A 21,375-nucleotide genomic window follows, 5' to 3' on the forward strand; every position below is an offset into this window, starting at 1 on the left:
CTGCTGCCCTGGCCAGCACATTATCCAGATCTCTCACCAATTGAAAACGTCTGGTCAATGGTGGCCGACCAACTGGCTCGTCACAATACGTCAGTCACTACTCTTGATGAACTGTGGTTTCGTGTTGAAGCTGCATGGGCAGCTGTACCTGTACACGCCATCCTAGCTCTGTTTGACTCAATGCCCCAGTGTATCAAGGCCGTTATTACGGCCAGAGGTGGTTGTTCCAGGTACTGATGTCTCAGGATCTATGCACCCAAATTGCGTGAAAATGTAATCACATGTCAGTTCTAGTATAATATATTTGTCCAATGAATACCCGTTTTTCATCTGCATTTCTTCTTGGTGTAGCAATTTTAGTGGCCAGTAGTGTATAAGGAAAGGTAGCAGATCACCGTAAAGATGATCGCTGAGCCATAGACAGGCACATAGAAAAGACAATCACACTCTCACAGCTAAATGTTTGGCCATAGGCTTTGTCAGAAAACAAGAGCGCACACATTCACACAGTCAGTCAGACACAACTCATGCACAGATGACCATTGTGTCTCCGGCTGCTGTGTCAACGAGCTCTCAGACCCAGATCCAAACAGACCACTCCTCACGCCCCCCTGCCTCTCATCGGCAGCTGCTAGGCTAGCAGTAAGTAGTGGTGGCAGCTGCGGTGAGGGGTGGGAAGGGGAGAAGCAGTAAGAATGAGAGAGTAGGGAAGCAGCGCACATGCTCCGCTGCGCCCAGCCAGTGACGAAGCATGACATCTCAGTAAACAAACAGTTTCATGCCACTCAGACCAAAACGAGATTTTTTCATTCTCTCATACGTTCCAAATTCCCTGATTTCCAGAACTTGTGACAAACCTGCCCATTCAGAATCGGCACGAAATGGCCTTAGGGGATGGTAGAAAGAGCGTCAATGAAACCATTCCTTCCCCTGGGACGTGATGAGTATCAAGACAATGTGCTTGACAATCTTTGACACTGCCAACTCCTCTTGGACAGGTCAGAACTTCTCAAAGTGGGCTAGCAACCCCGTTGGTGCGCAGTGCAACCGCAGTTTTTGCTATGGTGTACAGCCTGTAACCAATAGCGACAGTTTAAAACCATTGAAAGAAATTAGAACGCGATCCGAATCAGCAAACAATGCATATCCTTTCTCAGCCCTCTTACTCGCACCCTCCTGTGGCATGATCACGGAGGGGTGCGACATTGACAAATGAATGAATAACATGGCAAAGGGCCTCTCTAAAACCCCCTCCATTGGCAAACCCTCGGTGGGACTGCCCACCTTTATTGAGATTTTTAAAAATGTACATTGAGAGAGACAACCTGCGCAGTAGTCATACATGCCTGCACGCATGCAACCTATTGATGCCACTACGATTGAATTGCCTGCCTGCAGACTCTTATGACTACTTTTTTTTAGACAACATAGTTGTATGGAGATAAACAGCGATTAATTTACTTATAATCAATTATTCAAAATGACAGTCACAATCGCATTATTTACTTTGCCGCCAACCGGTTTCAACCGGCGGTGGGGTCATCTTCAGGGCAATTTACACTATAGTTACCAACCGTGCACAGGCAGGGTGACACTCCAGGGAGCGAGCAAATGGTGTAAATTGCCCTGAAGATGACCCCATCGCGGGTGACTGTCATTTTGAATAATTGATCCTATGACTACTTAGCAGGTTGTGTCTCTAAACCCACATTTTTAAAATTCTCAATAAAGGGTGGCAGGTGTCACCGAGTATTTTGTCTAACCGTGTGACAGGAAGCTTTTAGTGACCTTCTACCGTTTTATTTACTCATTTGTCAGTGTTATGCCGCCCCCCATCTCCTCACCCCCGCCGTGACCTCGCCATAGGTGGGCGCAAGAGGGCTGCTTCGGATCACGTTTAAATTTCTTTGAATGGTTTCGAACCATCCCTAGTGGACTCAATTTCTAAAAGAGAGCAAAACTTGCTGCCGCACTGCAGGTAGTAGGTGTCACCGAATATTTTGTCGAACTGGGGGAGCTGTTAGTGGCCATTTGCTATTTTATTTACTCATTTGTCAATGTCACGCCTCCCCCCCTCCCCACCCCCCCCCCTCCCTCCGTGACCTCGCCATAGAAGGGCGCAAAAGGGCTGAGAAATGATATGTACCCTTTGCTGCTACGGTTCACGTTCAAATTTCGTTGAATGGTTTTGAACCATCCCTAGTGGACTCAATTTCTAAACGAGAGCAAAACTTGCTGCCGCACTGCAGGTGGCAGGTGTCACCGAATGTTTTGTTGAGCAGGGGCAGCTGTTTGTGGCCCTTTGCTATTTTATTTACTCATTCGTCAATGTCCTGCCTCTCCCCCTTCCCCACCCCCGTCTAAGAGCACACCATAGGAGGGCGCAAGAGTGCTGAGAAATCATACGTACCCTTTGCTGCTTCAGATCACGGTCAAATTTCGTCGAATGATTTTGAACCGTCCCTAAAGGACCCAGTTTGTACAAGAGGGCAAAAATTGCTGTCGCACTGCACACGAAAGGGGTGGGATCACATTCAGCCATTGCAGCCCAATGATGTCCGTCGGAATGACTGATTTCCCCAGGAGGTGTCAGCAGTATCAAAGATCTTCAAGAATGTCGCCCAGTTGCTCGTCACACTGCAAACTGTAGTTTGAGACCGCGAAATGTGTAGGAATCAACGACATAAGGAAAGGGGTGGTTTCTTTCACGCCCTTTATGCCAACCTCTGAGGTCTCTTCGTGACGATTCTGAGAGGCGATATGCCTGAAATATTTTCCTGGGCCACCCCTAAGAAAACCGCTTGATTTCAGTGCTGGGCGTCAAAGTTCAGATATCCATCGTAGAGGCGTCAAAAGAAGGGGTGAAATGTGGGTAAGAGAGAATGTGACGAGCTTCCCTCGTGTGATACGTCCAGAGTGGCGTTGTGAAGATTTTTAGTAAAATTTGCTGTAATGTGATATCATCAACGCACCTTACACGTCACGTGGGCTACTGAGCTTTGACCCTTTTTCTGTATGTGTCGACCTTGCTGTTTGGAGTGTCGCCGAGCCAGAAGGTTACAGCGCAGAGCGCCACGCTTTTTCATTGTCACACAGTACGCTTGTTGGCACCTTTGAGCATAATTTAAAATGTATGACGATGGTATCTGTTCTTTCGGACATGTCCGAAAGAACAGATAGCACCGGTGACCGTGCAGCTCTCTAGAATGAAATGATAATTAAATCAAGACGCTAAGCTGTCGACAGGCGTTGATATACATCAACGGGCAGAGTTGAAAATGTGTGCGCGACTGCAGGGACTTATCCCTTGCACGCTCCCCGTGAGACCCATATTCCCAACTTAATGTCCACAAACTATATTTGTAGTGCCCCTGCCCATTACACTCATTGATTTAATTATCATTCCATTCTAGGGAGTTGCACGGTCACCGATGGTATCTGTTATTTCGGACATGTCCGAAAGAACAGGTACCATCTTCATATAGTTAAGGCTACTTGGCCATTGACCTTCTTCTGTGCAGATGCACACACATTGCCCGAACTCTTACGGGACTTGGTAAGATTGTCTGCCACGAGTAATGAGTGTAATGGGCAAGGGCACTATGAATGTAGTGTGTGGACAGTAAGTTGGGAATGTGGGTCTCACGGGAAGCGTGCCAGAGATAAATTCCTGCAGTCGCACTATCCTCTGTGGCCTCGGTGGCTCAGATGGATAGAGCACCTGCCATGTAAGCAGGAGACCCCGGTCAGGGCACACATTTTCATCTGTGGCCGTTGCAGTATATAAACGCCTCTCGGCAGATTAGGGTCTTGATTTAATTATCATTTCATAATTTAAAATGTCGCAATGAGTTTTGTAAAACTGATCCTTCGATTCCGTTACGCAGTGTAAATCGATGCGATAATATGGAGCGGAGGAGGCCACAGGGTTAACAATGAAACTTGAACACTGCGTAACCTACTGGTGGAAGGTGTAATACACTGAAGAGCCAAAGAAACTGGTACACCTGCCTAATATCGAATAGGACCCCCTTGAGCACGCAGAAGTGCCGCAAGACGACGTGACATGGACTCGACTAATGTCTGAAGTTGCGCTGGAGAGAACTGACACCAAGAATCCTGCAGGTGTGTCCATAAATCCGTAAGAGTACGAATGGGTGTAGATCTCTTCTGCACAGCACGTTTCCAGACATCCCAGATATGCTCAATAATGTTCTTGTCTGGGTAGTTTGGTGGCCAGCGGAACTGTTGAAATTAAGAAGAGTGTTCCTGGAGCCACTCGGAAGCAATTCTGGATGTGTGAGGGTGTCGCATTGTCCTGCTGGAAACGACCACGTCCGTCGGAATGCACAATGGACATGAATGGATGCAGGTGATCAGACAGTATGCTTACGTACGTGTCACCTATTAGAGAGGTATCTAAACGTATCATGGGTCCCATATTGCTCCAACTGCACACGCCCCACACCATTACACAGCGTCCACCAGCTTGAACAGTCCCCTGCTGACATGCAGGGTCCTTGGATTCATGAGGCTGTCTCCATACCTGTATACGTCCATCCCCTCGATAGAATTTGAAACGAGACTCGTTGGACCAGGCAACATGTTTCCAGTCATCAACAGTCCAATGTCGCTGTTGACGGACCCAGGCGAGGTGTAAAGCTTTGTGTCGTGCAGTCATCAAGGGTACACGAGTGGGTCTTCGGCTTCGAAAGCCCATATCGATGACGTTTCGATGAATGGTTCTCACGCTGACACTTGTTGATGGCCCAGCATTGAAATGTGCAGCAGTTTGCGGAGGGGTTGCACTTCTGAAACTTTGAACGATTCTCTTCAGTCGTTGTTGGTCCCTTTCTTGCGGGATCTCTTCCTGGCCACAGCGACGTCGGAGATCTGATGTTTCACCGGATTCCTGATACTCACGACACACTCGTGAAACGGTCGTACAGGAAAAATCCCTACTTCATCGCTGACTCAGAGATGCTATATCCCCTCACTCGTGCACTGGCTACAACACCATGTTCAGACTCAGTCAAATATTGATAGCCTGCCAGTAATAACCGATCTAACAACTGCACCAGACACTTGTCTTATATAGGCGTTGCCGGCTGTTTACATATCTCTGTATATGAATACCTATACCTATACCAGTTTGTTTGGCGTTTCAGTGTATAAGAAGTCTGTAAACCATTAGCGGGACTGAGCTAGGTGGCGCAATGGTTAGCACACTGGACTCGCATTTGGGAGGACGACGGTTCAAACCCGCGTCCAGCCATCGTGATTTAGGTTTTACGTGATTTCCCTAAATCACTTCAGGCAAATGTTGGGACAGTTCCTTTGAAAGGGCACAGACTACTTCCTTCCCCATCTTTCCCTAATCGAAACCGATGACCTCGTGACCTCGCTATTTGCTCCAACCCCCCCCCCGCCCCCCCAAATCAACCCAACAACCAACCAGCCAAACATTAGCGGGGTTCCTTTTACTAGCGAGACAATAAAACATAGTAGTAACATGCAGTAAATTCCCACTAGTTCAGTGATAAGTCAACACAGGGTACATGCAATCAGATGGTAGAGAAAGGGTCAGAGAGTTGTGGTTGCCACTGACCTGGAGTGTAGGTGAAGGAAATGCCGGCGCTGCGGCCCTTGGCCAGCCTGCAGGGTTTGTTCTGGGCCGCCTCCCTGCACGGGTTCACCGTTACCTGGTGGATGCTGCAGTTGCGCGAGGTGCCCACGTCATCCAGCCCTGAAACACAACACACGCACACATTGAGCCCAGCAGACAACTCAAATCGAGTGCGCATCGTGTCCAACGTCTTCAGCACTCGTCATTGGCGACGAGCCTGAGTTTGTGATGTAACTGGTAATACAGGGTGACAATTATTGAATTACATGAAAAAAAACCTACGAAAGTTATAAACTACGGCGTGCACATGCTTTGTTCAACACATAAACGTCACTACAGATATTCGTATTTAGGCTATGACATGTTCGATATGGCTGCCATCATTGGTGATAATGTGGAGCAGACGAATAGCGAAATTCTGCATGACCTGATGAAGTGTCAGAACATCGATGCTGTCGATGACTTACTGAATCGTTTTCAGCTCAGCAATGGTTTTGGGGTTATTGCTGTACACCTTGTCTTTAATATAGCTCCACAAAAAGGAGTCGTGTGTGTGTTGTGTACATAGTTCCGCGTAGTCAGCGTGTACACAACTTTCCCACTAGAGCGCGCCCCGCTAAGCACAACAGCGCAGGTGCAGCGCTCGTCCACCTCCGCACTACGAGATGGCGCTGCCTTAGAGACGGACCAAATTCTGATTCCGCCGATCCACGTATTAATATGTAACGCAGCCAATGAGATTGCTGCTAACGCAGAACCTTTTCTCCTCGCATATCACACTCGCGCAGTGATAAATATACGTGCGAGGTATTAAAACGAGTGTACAGACCTCCAATTTGTCAGTCTGCATTTGTCTGCACCAGCATGTACCAGTCTGCATTAGTCTGTACCAGTCTATAGTGAAGTTTCAGTCTGCGCCTAATAAGATTACCATATTCCTGTACATAGCCATGAAGATAAATATATAGACACTTCGTCAAGTATCAGAGATATGTGAGAATAAGATTAACGTACCAAGACCAAAGGAACTTCAGATCGTCAATTGTAAACAGCATCCAGAATCAAGTTACGTAATATCTATGCTTTTTATTATTTTAATAAATGTGTGTGAAAATTAATCAAGTTCTGTTTAAAGTTGGTCACCATCAAACTGCTACTCTAAGTGTGCAAGTGGCATTTCTATCATCTGACCTAACGGCAGAAGATAAACACGCCACGATAAGACCACAAGACATATTGCTGACACTCGCCTACTTTCTTAGAGCGACGAGTCAAATAATCTGATGGTGTGTGTACTGAAGGTGTTACAGAATGCACACCACAGTGTGTTTAGATCCGGAGAATATGGCGGCTAATCGAGGCCCATGTCAGTGGCCTCTGGATACCCTACAGCCAGAATGTGATCCCCAAAGTGCTCCTCTAGGACATCAAACACTCTCCTGCTTCGATGGGGTCGAGCTCAGTCTTGCATGAACTACATCTTGTCGAAATCAGCGTCACTTTGGATAATGGGGATGGAATCATCTTCCAAAGCCTTCACATACTGTTCGGTAGGTCACCGTAATGACTGGATCGCACTTGCGAAATTCAAACAGCAGGCAAAGAACGACTTAATTGTTCACATCACTCGCTCTGGAATTTATCCATCAGCATATATCCAGGAGCGACTACTGCACGTATGTGAAACAAACATTCTCAGACTAGTCTGTTTTGGATAACGCCATTTCACCATGTAAGGTATACTTAACCACAGTGGCAGGCTAACAATTTACCAGGTGAAAAAAACGTAAATTAGCTACAAACTACGGTCTGCACACACTTTATTCAACATGTAATCGTCACCACAGATATCTACATCTACATTTATACTCCGCAAGCCACCCAACGGTGTGTGGCGGAGGGCACTTTACATGCCACTGTCATTACCTCCCTTTCCTGTTCCAGTCGCGTATGGTTCGCGGGAAGAACGACTGTCTGAAAGCCTCCGTGCGCGCTCTAATCTCTCTAATTTTACATTCGTGATCTCCTCGGGAGGTATAAGTAGCGGGAAGCAATATATTCGATACCTCATCCAGAAACGCACCCTCTCGAAACCTGGCGAGCAAGCTACACCGCGATGCAGAGCGCCTCTCTTGCAGAGTCTGCCACTTGAGTTTGTTAAACATCTCCGTAACGCTGTCACGGTTACCAAATAACCCTGTGACGAAACGCGCCGCTCTTCTTTGGATCTTCTCTATCTCCTCCGTCAACCAGATCTGGTACGGATCCCATACTGATGAGCAATACTCAAGTATAGGTCGAACGAGTGTTTTGTAAGCCACCTCCTTTGTTGATGGACTACATTTTCTAAGGACTCTCCCAATGAATCTCAACCTGGTACCCGCCTTACCAACAATTAATTTTATATGATCATTCCACTTCAAATCGTTCCGCACGCACACTCCCAGATATTTTACAGATGTAACTGCTACCAGTGTTTGTTCCGCTATCATATAATCATACAATAAAGGATCCTTCTTTCTATGTATTCGCAGTACATTACATTTGTCTATGTTAAGGGTCAGTTGCCACTCCCTGCACCAAGTGCCTATCCGCTGCAGATCTTCCTGCATTTCGCTACAATTTTCTAATGCTGCAACTTCTCTGTATACTACAGCATCATCCGCGAAAAGCCGCATGGGACTTCCGACACTATCTACTAGGTCATTTATATATATTGTGAAAAGCAATGGTCCCATAACACTCCCCTGTGGCACGCCAGAGGTTACTTTAACGTCTGTAGACGTCTCTCCATTGATAACAACATGCTGTGTTCTGTTTGCTAAAAACTCTTCAATCCAGCCACACAGCTGGTCTGATATTCCGTAGGCTCTTACTTTGTTTATCAGGCGACAGTGCGGAACTGTATCGAACGCCTTCCGGAAGTCAAAAAAAATAGCATCTACCTGGGAGCCTGTATCTAATATTTTCTGTGTCTCATGAACAAATAAAGCGAGTTGGGTCTCACACGATCGCTGTTCCCGGAATCCATGTTGATTCCTACATAGTAGATTCTTGGTTTCCAAAAACGACATGATACTCGAGCAAAAAACATGTCCTAAAATTCTACAACAGATCGACGTCAGAGGTTAGGTCTATAGTTTTGCGCATCTGCTCGACGACCGTTCTTGAAGACTGGGACTACCTGTGCTCTTTTCCAGTCATTTGGAACCTTCCGTTCCTCTAGAGACTTGCGGTACACGGCTGTCAGAAGGGGGGCAAGTTCTTTCGCGTACTCTGTGTAGAATCGAATTGGTATGCCGTCAGGTCCAGTGGACTTTCCTCTGTTGAGTGATTCCAGTTGCTTTTCTATTCCTTGGACACTTATTTCGATATCAGCCATTTTTCGTTTGTGCGAGGATTTAGAGAAGGAACTGCAGAGCGGTCTTCCTCTGTGAAACAGCTTTGGAAAAAGGTGTTTAGTATTTCAGCTTTACGCGTGTCATCCTCTGTTTCAATGCCATCATCATCCCGGAGTGTCTGGATATGCTGTTTCGAGCCACTTACTGATTTAACGTAAGACCAGAACTTCTTAGGATTTTCTGTCAAGTCCGATTTAGGTTATGACATGTTCGATATGTCTGACATCATTGGCGATGATGTGGCGAAGTGGAACAGCGAAATTCTGCTTGACCCGCTGGAGTGTCGGAACATCTATGTTGTCGATGATCTCCTGAACGACAGTTTTCAGCTCAGCTCTTTAATCTAGCCCCACAAAAAGGAGTCGCAAGTGTTCAGATCCGGAGAATACAGCGGCCAATCGAGGCCCAAGCCAGTGGCCTCTGGATACCCCAGAGCCCGAATGTGGTCCCCAAAGCGCTCCTCCAGGACATCAAACACTTTCCCGCTTCGTTGGGTTCGAGCTGTGTCTTGCATGAACCATATCTCGTCGAAATCAGCGTCACTTTGGATAACGGGGATGGAATTATCTTCCAAAGCCTTCACATACTGTTCAGCAGTCACCGTACCATTCACACTGGTTATTCCGTGACTGGACATTGCACACTACACAGTCACCCGTTGAGGGTGAAGATACTTCTCGATCGCGAAATACGGATGCTCAGTCCCCCAATGCGCCAATTTTGCTTACTGACGAGCCCATCCAAATGAAAGTGGGGTTCGTCGCTAAACCAAACCATACCAATTCCGAACATGCCCCGCGGCCAACCGTGCAGTTTGAACGTCCTGACGCAAACCGTTAAGAAGTTATGAGGGTTTTATTTCGTATAGCTCAATAATTGTCACCCTGTTTCTAACAGAGCTCCACAAGCGACTGCAAGACAATGTCACACAACTTACCACTACATTGCTATTCATTAAGACCGCAACAGCAGAATGTATACCAAATTACAAATTTTTACTTATTGTGTGTATCTAGGGGGATGATTCAAGAAGAAAAAACTGATTTTGTTTATTACAAAGAGTCAAAGACAGAAACACATTACGCATCTCACTGGATGGAGAAAGGTTCAAAGTTTTAACGTTCGTGCAGAACTATAGTGCGTGTAAAACTAGGCCGGCCGGGGTGGCCGTGCGTTTCTAGGAGCTACAGTTTGGAACTGCGTGACCGCTACGGTCGCAGGTTCGAATCCTGCCTCGGGCATGGATGTGTGTGATATCCTTAGGTTAATTAGGTTTAAGTAGTTCTATGTTCTAGGGGACTGATGACCTCAGAAGTTGAGTCCCATAGTGCTCAGAGCCATTTGAACCACTTTTTTAATTAGTTGCGACTTTTGACGTTTGGTTGACCGGAGGGAGACGTGGTGCCGTTGCCAGGCAAGACCAGCGGCGAGCCGGCGTTCTCTACCACGCCGCCAGCGGTTCAGCTGGTACAGCGCCCCTGTTGTCGTAACATGAATGAACAGTATCACGTGGTCTCACGCATTACATGCATCAACGTTCGTCAGCTCTCGTTGTAAAGTCGTATCTTCTAGCGTTGAAGTGTTCTGTAGTCGTCAGGTGCTGTGAACAAGTGTTTTGTGTTGGCGTCGGATTAATAACAACAGTGCAATAAAAGTGTCGTCCAAGAACACGTACACCGGCTGAGAAGAACGTCCTGCTGCAAAACGTTCCTCGGAAGTCGACAGTACTAAATTAGTACAAAACGCCATACACTCTGTTGTGATGCATAAAGCTTCAACTATGCAGTGGAGGAAAGCGGATTTTTGCTCTAGGTACAAAAAAAAATGTTCCATGAGGTAAAGTTTAAGCTGTATAATGCGAAGTTAACAGAACTTGGGTAGTGCTGTACGAGCCAAACCTTCACGCTATCAGGTCGACGAGATGGCAAACGATATAGTAAATAGTTTAATCAGGCTTCCTCCGGCAAACGGAGCCACTGTAAATGTTACACGACAGGACTCATCTTGATTTGTCAGCCATACCAAGAAGGTACTTCAGGAGACATTAATTCATGAAGAACTGTGACGAGTTTTGACGAATACGTAGCTTCTCTTGTTGCCATGTCAAAACCTGCTTTTTTTTTTGTCAAAACACAAAAGAGTTTAGAAATATTCATCTAATATTCTAATTCACTTGAAATTGCGACAGAATCCTGAAATAGTGTAATATTAAACTATCAAATAAGTCCAAGTCATATCAATAGTTTATCAAACAGTTCATTGTCAGTATAAAAACGAACTTGTAACTTCTTCACTTGTATTGTTACAAAACCCAGAGCAGTTCTCATTTCATCAGCTATCGAAGGCCCTCAATAATTACATTATTTCACTGAAAAAACCGGTAGTCGCTTGATTATCGCTTTACATGGAAGTTTTGCATATTATTCATATAACAAAACGCTCTTGTCTCTGCGCGCTGTCATTTACCAAAATCGTGTTTCGATATCTCAAACCGTCTATGAATACGAGGAATTAATGAATGTTTCATTCTAGTATTCACTGACTCACGAGTTCATGATGGAGCGCTGTACACAAATTCCATTTTCTCGAGATTAGAAACAGCGACATCCTTCCAAGTTCAAAGAACAGTTCATTTAATACGCAGCAACACGTAACCTAACGCGCACCAAACACATTCATAACGATACCTATTTTTCTTGGCAAACGATGAATTTCTTGCAGCAGTTTGCCTACTATCAAAATATCGCAATGCGTCATTGCGGGGGAATACAAGGATTTCAGTGTTGCAATGCCATTTAGATGAATACTGTTGGAGGAAGAGTATTCCCAAAAGTTATTGTTTATTTCTTGCATTTATGAAAGTAGTCAGCAAAATGTACAGGCCTCGTTTTGTTACTTAGGTGTTGGTGGGTCTGATACTTTTTTTCTTGCTTTACGTTGCGTTGTTTTATGTTACTGTATTGTGCGAGTGCTACTTTTTTGGTTTCTCTGGAGCGAGATTTTTCTGTCGTTTTAATATTTTCTGGTTACAATGGTGGACCGAGGGGTATTGCTGTGTCTTTGCCGGAGGTTTTATGTGATTGACTCGTGGTTTCATTTTTTTATTATTTTAAAATTTTGCGTCTGATTGAGGGCGGGAAGAACTGATTTGAGTGGTACCTCATTCGTGCCTGGAGTTTGTGTTTCTCATTATTTTTTCATTGGTTATTCTGGATTTTGCTTCTTTCGTTACAGCTTGACCTTATAACATTATTATTTCTGGTTACATCCTTATTTCGTTCTTGTCAGCCTCGATCTTTGACTCCTTTGGAAGTTCATATGCCGTAATTTTCTTTTTATGTAGCCACTACTATGTTTTGCTTTCTGATGTTTTTGCTAAACTTGTCTTTTTTTTAATGTCACTTCTGGTGTATCCATTTTACTGAGTGTTATTTGGAGCTACTGCAGCTGGCGTGACTTCCGTGTAGTATACTTGTCGGTTGCAAGGTTTGGTCTTTTTTGCATTTTATTTCTTTGCGTGTGTAGTAATGTGTGTAAAGATTTTCATTTTTTGAAAGTCTACTCGTATTCTGTAGTTCACTAACAAGATCACTTTGACGCACGTTTCTGATATGTTATAAGATTTTTTGCGCAACAAACAGTAATATTGGAATCAGTAACTAGAAATGACCTCCTACATAGGTTGCTTCTAGTTACCGATTCCTACTATTCGACGATTCATTATTTAGATCGTGTTTGCAGTACGTGTGGAAAATATAATAGAACAGGCTCTGCTAACGGTATACTACGCCTTCCACATTGCTGGCAACAGGTTCTACACAACGCTGTTCTCTTATATTACATAATATATGCACTCGTAATTGCTCTCGTGTTCTTGTTTATTTAAGTCATCTTCAACTCGTTTATATGAAATTCGCGCGTAAATAACAGCCGCATTAAATGTATTACTTTATGGCATTCTACATTCATTTGCTTACGAATATAATCCGTTCCATTCATAGATTGTCCATTGCAGCAGCTTTGCCTTACGTATGACGTCATTGATCAAAGCTGACGGGTGGTATCGGACACTAGAATTTATCCCAAATTCCATTTTCTCGAGATTGGAAACAGCGATAACCTTACAAGTTACAAGAACAGTTCATTTAATACGCAGCAACACGTAACCTAACACGCACCAAACACATTCATAACGATACCTATTTTTCTTCGCGAACTATGAATTTCTTGCAGCAGTTTGCATACTATCAAAATATCGCAATAACTATGGCCATTAACGAAATGATAGGCGGTTCAGCATGAAGCTGACTAATTAAACTATAAGATGTGCAAGAATGAAAGTTTATTACCGAATAGTTCCTTTAAAATCGCTTTAGGAAGCACGTTGACCAGCCGACTTGCTCTGCACACAGTCAAGCCCGCGCCTCTTCGGCCTGACATTATACTGCGGTCACGTGCTGATGCGCTCAGCACGAATGCAACTACGCTTCCCTCCACTTGCTGCGTAATAAACTGTCAAAAATCGCAACTTGTTTTAAACCCACTATAAACAATACACTCAATATGAGCAACATGCGTTGGTCGAGAAACATCGAAACGGTAGTCCGTTTCATTCCACACCCGAATCAACAGGTCTCTGTTTCTTGAATCGACAGCTTCAACAAATCAACTTTTGAAGTTGCTGGGCAACAGTCATACAGTATTTTTTTAAAGCAACTCACCGCCATTTGACTTTTTCATAGTTTATTTAAATACAACCCAGGTATCGGCCTTATTCGTTATTTTCAAGTATGATTTAATGGCTTTAACATATATTGCAGGACACATCACATGTTGTCAAGCTCAATGTTGGCCATAAATTAAGAAAAATACTGGGTCCCCACGAAATGGCAGATGTAATATCACCATCTCGTACATCTGGCATTTCGCGGGCAGCCAGTATCTGACAACATGTCAACTGTCCTGCATGTTTTCGGTGAACGTCGATACTTTTTCGATATCATGATCCGTTAGCGAGATCCAGGGATTCAAAGTTAACGTAATTACGTACGTAAAATACGAGGGGAGTTCAATAACTAATGCAACACTTTTATTTTCTCTGCCAGTTTCGACTGAAAAAAATGCTGAATTTGTTTTGGGACGTCGCGGAATATTCCCGCTTGTAATGGTACTTGAATTACGTAACCATTACGGCACCTCATCTGAACCTCTCGATACCAGTAATATTCTACTGTGTTTCTGTAAAGTAGTTGACATATTTCTGAGACAACATTCAGATTTGATTTCATTTGTGATACATCGATATGTTTATATTGCAATGATATTATTCTTATGTGTATTCTTTCTTTTGTCCCTATGATCTTTGACGTACTTGTAACTCTGATTTTTGGGCACGTAAGCGATAGTTAGTTAGTTGTTAAGTTGTCAGAGAATTGGACCTTGAAAAAAGTCAAGTCTTCGACGTCATGTTGGAAAGATGCGTATTGTAGTCCGCTTATAAAATGTGAACTTTAACAGTGACTGTGAGGAAGATGTTTTAAAGTATGTTTTGTATTGTGAAGTGATGTTTTGTGTTTACGTGATATTGCAATAAAAGCAATTAAAAGGAAGTGTAACTTAATTTTGGAGTGCTGATTATTTTTTTACATCACCATTGTCCAGCAAAAGTGTAATCTCCAATAATGGTTTGAGAAGCGCATCTACAAAACTTTTGAATATCGCAGAATAAAACCTACGCCTCTTTGCATCCGAGCTTGAAATCATGAAATCATAACCACCTAGATTTTTCACGATTAAGCCATGATTTTACGACGAGACCAGCGTGGGAAACACAAAAAGATGAGTGCCTAGTTTTTTCATTATTACATGAAATGACTTTATTAACTGTGCTCTAATGACACCTGCCACATAATATGACTGTTGTTGCCCGAAAATGCAGTATGTAGCAGCGTGAGCAACACCACAATCTTATTAAATTCTGACCTTTGTTGTGGTAGGGTTGTTAGACGCTTCAGCAGCTATAGTTTCATGAAGCTGCGGTACGTAACGGCGCTGTACCTGAGTGGGCGAGAGCCACACGCCACCTTGTCCCCAGGCTCAGGTTCGCGTTCACCTTGACCTCAGCTCGCTCCCAAAGGAGGTTACCCCAGCTTCGGTATACCACTTCCGGTCTGTTGACCTTCGTTCGAAGTTCATTAATGTGATCTTCATTTATACAGCTGGCTCTAAGACCAAAGACGGTGTCGGGTGTTCTTTTATTGTCGGGGCACACAGTTTCAAATACCGGCTCCATGGCCATTGTTCGGTCTTCACAGCTGAGCTATTTTCCCTCTACCAGGCTGTTCTTTACATCCGCCGTCACCGACATTCTGCTTATGTCATCTGCTCTGATTCCCTGAGCGCCATCCAGAGCCTCAGTGATCCGTATCCGGTTCACCCTTTCGTGCACCGGATCCAACGCTCTCTACAGCAGCTGGCGGACAACGGTTCTCCGGTTACCTTTATGTGGGTTCCTGGCCAGGTTGGTATCCCTGGGAACGAAGCTGCAGATGCCGCGGCCAAGGCTGCGGTCCTCCAACCTCGGACAGCTTCCTGTTGTGTACCTTCATCTGATTTTAGCAGGATCATTTGTCAGCGCATTTTATCGCTGTGGCATGCCGATTGGGCTACACTTACGGACAACACGCTTCGAGCCTTGAAACCTCTCCCCACGGCTTGGACGACCTCTTCACGCCCTTCTCGGCGGGAGGAGATCGTTTTGGCCCGGTTACGAATTGGAAACTGCCGGTTCAGCCATCGCCATCTGCTGACGGCTGCGCCGGCGCCGTTCTGCCCATGTGGGCAGTTGCTGACGGTACGCCACATTTTAACGTCCTGTCCGAATTTTAATACACTACGCGGTGTTCTTGGCCTGCCATGTACTCTGGATGCCATTTTAGCGGATGACCCAGGAGCAGCTGCTCGCGTTCTTCGTTTTATCCACTTGACAAACCTGTCTAAGGACATTTGATTCTGCTGTTTTCTTTTAATCCCTTGCCTGTTAATATGTCTTTCATAGTGTTGTCCCTTTTAGCTACTGTTTTAACCTTGTGCCCGCAGTGCATTCCTAACTTAGTCTGGGCGCTAATGACCATTGTAGTTGTGCACCCTAAAACCACAAAAAAAACTACGCTTCAAAATGGCATCTATAAAGGAGATGGCTTCCAAGCAGAGTTGAGTTTCTTACCGCGGCTGTAGCATAGATCATGAACCATAAATGAAATAGTTAATGCACCTAGTAAAGGTAGAATAGTTGAATTTTTAAATATTTAAAAACGAAGACTCAAAACGATATGTAAGTCGTTCCCCATTGGCTGGCGGCGATGCCTCAGGCCCTGTAGCGCCCTCTCTCTCTGCCCCATACAACTTGAGACTGCTTAACCATCAGCACCAGTTAACAGTGACTGAGGCCGCCCTGTGGGTCAGGCGCCATTGCCGTCATCCAGATGGATAATGATACACAGTTTTAGAGTATACCTTTACATCACTAATTTCTCTTTTGTTAATACAATGCAAACTCTGATAATAGCCCGTAATTAATAGGCCGACACAGGTCAGAAGTTAACATCGGCTGCGATCAAGACTGTTTTTAAATAATTTTATGACAATAAAGATCGCTGTTCTCCAACAATGTTATACGAACTTATCGTAAGTATCTCAATGAACCAACAGAGGAGTAGCATCAAATTTACAAACAAGAGAAAAATGCAAGAAATCAGACGCAGTGAAACGAGCTCGTCAAGAATTTTGGGATACGTTTACAAGCGTAACAGAAGATGATATTTACGGAATGCAAACGATAGCTTATAAGACAATGAAATTGCTAAATCAAACACAAAAAGAAGTTGCTCAAATAAATAACATCCAACAATCAAAATCGATAGATCATTATAAGAACTCGAGGTATGAAGAAACACGCTCCGCAGAGAATATAGAGGATGAAACTGAAATAGGATGCGTAGACCAGTTATGTACGGATGAATTAAGAGAAGCCTTCAACTCCACAAAAAACAGAAACGCTACTGATATGGATGTTATAAGCGTTGAACTGCTACAATATGGAGGCATCCTACTACAAAAGAGACTACTACATTTATTTCATATTTGCTGGAGAAAGGAAGCTATTCCAGGAGGACTGTCACAAAGGTGATATCACTATTTAGAAAAGAAGACCGCAACAGCTGCGAGAACTGTAGAAGAATCGGTCCACATTCACTTCACTCACACGGGGACGTCCGCTTCTTTTTGCCGGACACACGCAACACGTCGTAACGAATTTGTTATGCCAGTGGTAAATGGCCTTCCTTATTGGTGGCTTCTTACCGTAATTGGTTCTAAACATCCGTTGAACAGCTGTAGCACACTTGTTTCTGTCGAACTCTGAGCCATGCTGCGGATCGCATTGGTACTGTTTGTGGGTTTCCGCCCTCTGTTGGAGGCCAGACTGTATCGTTTAGTTGACATGGTTGCGGTTGTTTGTCTTCTCGTGCTGACTGGCGCCACTCGGTTTCGCAAGCGTTGCCTGTCCGCTAGTGGCAGCAGCGGCGGTTATCGATATGTAGTAACTGTGGCCCTGTCTTTGGGGCGGCCTCGTGGTTCTTCTGGGTTGTGTCAGTGTGCAGTTCGGTTGGGGACTCAGGAGGAACCAGGTCCGCGCAGTGCGAGAACACGCCGGGATCACTGGCGGCGGGCAGGGACTGCCGGATCAAAGGCCTGTGGTCACGAGGTTGCACGATCTCGTCGTAAACCGGATCCTGCAAGCTTTGAGTGCATTTGGATTCAAGTAGAGAAACCTCCACCATTGCGAGACCTCCCGATTCTCCAGTGACTAGGGTTCGTGTTGCTGCTCGTAGTGTTGCCGAGGCGAAGAGCAGCGAGTGGAGTGCTTGGGGAAGGCGGATCTGGTTAGCTTTCCTGGAGTTATAATTACTATTTATTGCGTTCAGTTTATTACTATTTGTTAAGTTCAACCAGCGGTATTTTTCCTGCCTCGCGGCCGCTAACGCCCCAGTTACCTGCCCTGGGGGTTAGTGTATGTACCGGCAGTGTACGTTTCCTGGCCTTGCCGCTGCTGTCCGGTGAGGCGTGTAGTTTTGACAGCTTTCTTGATTTTAGGTTGGTTGGCGATTCGTCTACTCTGGTGGTAGTGATTTCTTTCTCGTTCTGGGCGCTCTAAGTACAGTATTCTGCGGGCAGAGTCCAGCCTGCTGGTTGTGGCTTTGGCGTATTTCACATCTTTGCATTTGGTTTATTGGACGTCAGGTAGCCTCAACAAGATTATCATTAGCCATTCGTTAGACTGCCACTAGTCTGAGTTACCAGCTTGTGAAGTGAATGCAACTCTTGGCTGCCTATCTCACCGCTCGTGAAAGTGTTTTTTTGCCGGACCTACTCAGAGGTCGATTCCTAGTGCACTGTCTGTGACTGGCCCTTGTGTTTTATTATTGTATTTGCTGTTTTATTGTATGTTTCGGAAATTTTTTGTATAATTGCCATTATTGGCGTTACAGCAGGTTTGAATGATTGTGCTATCAAGTTTACCATCATTATGTCTCACCTGATTGATGATCAGTTGCTTGTCCTTTTAAACTACACTTTTGCTGTTGTATTTGCTGCTTTACTGTAGGTTTTTTTTAAATTTTTTATATAATTGCCACTCTTGGCGTTACAGCAGGTTTAAATGATTGTGCTACGAAGTTTACCATCATTTTGTCTCACCTATTTGGTGATCAGTTGCCTGTCTTTTTAAATTAACATTTTCTATTGCAGTGCTGTTTTACAGTGTGTTTGTTAAATTTTTTTTATAAATGTCGTTCTTGGTGTTAAAGGCCTTCAGCTGTGACTGTGGTTACTTGCCTTAAAATTCTAATTGGGATCACATTGGCTTGTTTTTAAAACATTATTTGCTGTGTCTGTATTTTATGCTCATGTGGTAAATTGTAACACACTGAAAGCACTATTAAATACACAGTTGTTTGTTCTTTCATTAATAACATGTGATATCCTTATTTATTGCTGAGCCTGGAATTACTGTTTTAAAGTAAATGTGTGTAACTGTAAAAGGCAACCAATAGTAACTGATTACGGCCCCGTCCACAATCGTAACCGAATCCTGCTTCCCTTGACTACCAGGTTTCGAACTCCACAACACACACAAAGCTCGCTCCGCACCTTAACTCGCCATGTTTGCAACAGGCGCTGACTGTCGGCAAATTACCAAACTACGCTGTGGCGGTATACATGAAAAAAAGTTTCAGGGTTTCTCTTCAAAATGACATATTAATGATACATGTACAGTGTTTGGTTCTTGTGCAATAAATAATTAAAAGTGCTCCTGGACTTTATGTACACCCTGTATTTTGTTGACGCCGACCTACACATGGAGAAACGATCAACATAGTAAAATAAGGGAAATCGGAGCTCGCGCGGAAAGATATAGGTGTTCGTTTTTTCTGCACTCTGTTCGAGAGTGGGATAACAGAGAATTACTCTGAAGGTGGTTCAAAATGGCTCTGAGCACTATGGGACTCAACTGCTGTGGTCATCAGTCCCCTAGAACTTAGAACTAATTAAACCTAACTAACCTAAGGACATCACACACATCCATGCCCGAGGCAGGATTCGAACCTGCGACCGTAGCAGCAGCGCGGCTCCGGACTGGAGCGCCTAGAACCGCACGACCACCACGGCCGGCGAAGGTGGTTCGATGAACCCTCTGCCTGGCAATGAAATGTGATTTGCAGAGTAGCCACATAGATGCAGATGTAGTAGCTGTCTTGTTGAAATACTGTACAACTTCCACATTATCCGACGCGACGCCCGTGAACCAGTGAAGAGAAATCTCAGATGTTTACGTTCCAATGTGAGCGGTTGTGCTTCTACTGTAGCTGCCTCGCAGAGATTGACACGATCGCTGGCATGCTGACGTCACGATGACGCTGGTCGAGCAATCAGCTGCCGATAAACTGTTACACGAGGCCACCTTATGAGCAACTAGGATTACTCGAAACCAAGACGGGAGATAATCGCTGGGAAGCTTGAGTTTTTACCCTAATGTAGCGATTTCTGTCAATCTTTGCGACATTACGTTTCCAGGAAATTCAACTTGCGCGAAAGACGAAAACCACACTTTGGAAACCAATTTCCGGTGTCCTGTTGACATGTAATGTCATATCTTTACCCCATACCAGTCAAAAATAGGTTTTCAGCGCCTGTTGCTTCAGACGAGTGCAGTATCCATAAGACAGATATACCGTCAGCACGATGAAACGTGGTTATCAGTTCCTTCATAAAGTAGGAGCGATCACAAAGTCTCCGTTTGAGGACGTTGCTGCAATGTATATACAATGTAGCGCGACCCCGATGGCGTATGTAAGCACCGAGATGTAGACAAAGGATTCGTGTGGTATTCATGTCTTTCCGATGTGAGTGCGATACATCTACATCTACATGGATACTCTGCAAATGACATTTCAGTGCCTGGCAAACTGTTCATCAAACCACCTTCACAATTCTCTATTATTCCAATCTCGCATAGCACGTGGAAAGAACGAACACCTATATCTTTCCATATTTCCTTACGTACTACACGAATATGTAATAAAAAAGGGAGGGTTACTATTTAAAAAAAAAGTTGATATTCGTTTGACCTATGGCAGCGCCATCTATCGGGCCAACCATAGCGCCATCTGGTTTCCCCCTTCAAGCTAGACGAGTTTCGATCTTTGTAGTTTTCTCGTTTGATGCTTATTTCGTGAGATATTTGGCCCGGTCACTATCAATGGACCACCCTATATATAAAACTCACATGAGAAGTATTTTATTTTATTTTTAAAAAATATAATCTATACGTGTTGACAATGTTAAAATTTTTCCGTGCATTACTTCAAGATCTAATAAAATCCGTAAAATGAACTACACAAAACTGGAATGTGTTGGTCATGTCCAGAAGAGGATGGGCACCAGGTTGAGGAAGTTGAAACAAAGTTTGAGAGGCAAGAAACTTTCTGATGTAAAACCATAAGAAAGAGGCTGACAGACAAAATGATTGATGAACTGCACCCGTATTATGGGATGGCCATTAGAAATAATACTCAGGACTTGTTGAAAATGAAGCAGGCAGTATGGACTACTTTCTTCCACAGACTGTCAACTGATGAAAAACCAGTACACCACAATTGCCCTCCTGGACCGGATTCAAGGTGCAAATGGTTCAAATGGCTCTGAGCACTATGGGACTTAACATCTGAGGACATCAGTCCCCTAAACTTAGAACTACTTAAACCTAACTAATCTAAGGACATCACACAC

General features: G+C 44.4%; 1 protein-coding gene across 1 annotated transcript in view; it reads right to left on the bottom strand.

Moving 5' to 3' along the window:
* Window positions 1-21,375, bottom strand: part of LOC124717133 (MD-2-related lipid-recognition protein-like) — a 101,497-nt gene that overhangs the window by 48,532 nt on the left and 31,590 nt on the right. The window contains exon 2 of the mRNA XM_047243872.1: window positions 5,609-5,746. Within this exon, the coding sequence (XP_047099828.1) occupies window positions 5,609-5,746 (138 nt within the window). The remainder of the gene's footprint in view (window positions 1-5,608; window positions 5,747-21,375) is intronic.

Source organism: Schistocerca piceifrons, chromosome 9 (assembly GCF_021461385.2).
Source record: "Schistocerca piceifrons isolate TAMUIC-IGC-003096 chromosome 9, iqSchPice1.1, whole genome shotgun sequence".
NCBI classification, from domain to species: domain Eukaryota; kingdom Metazoa; phylum Arthropoda; class Insecta; order Orthoptera; family Acrididae; genus Schistocerca; species Schistocerca piceifrons.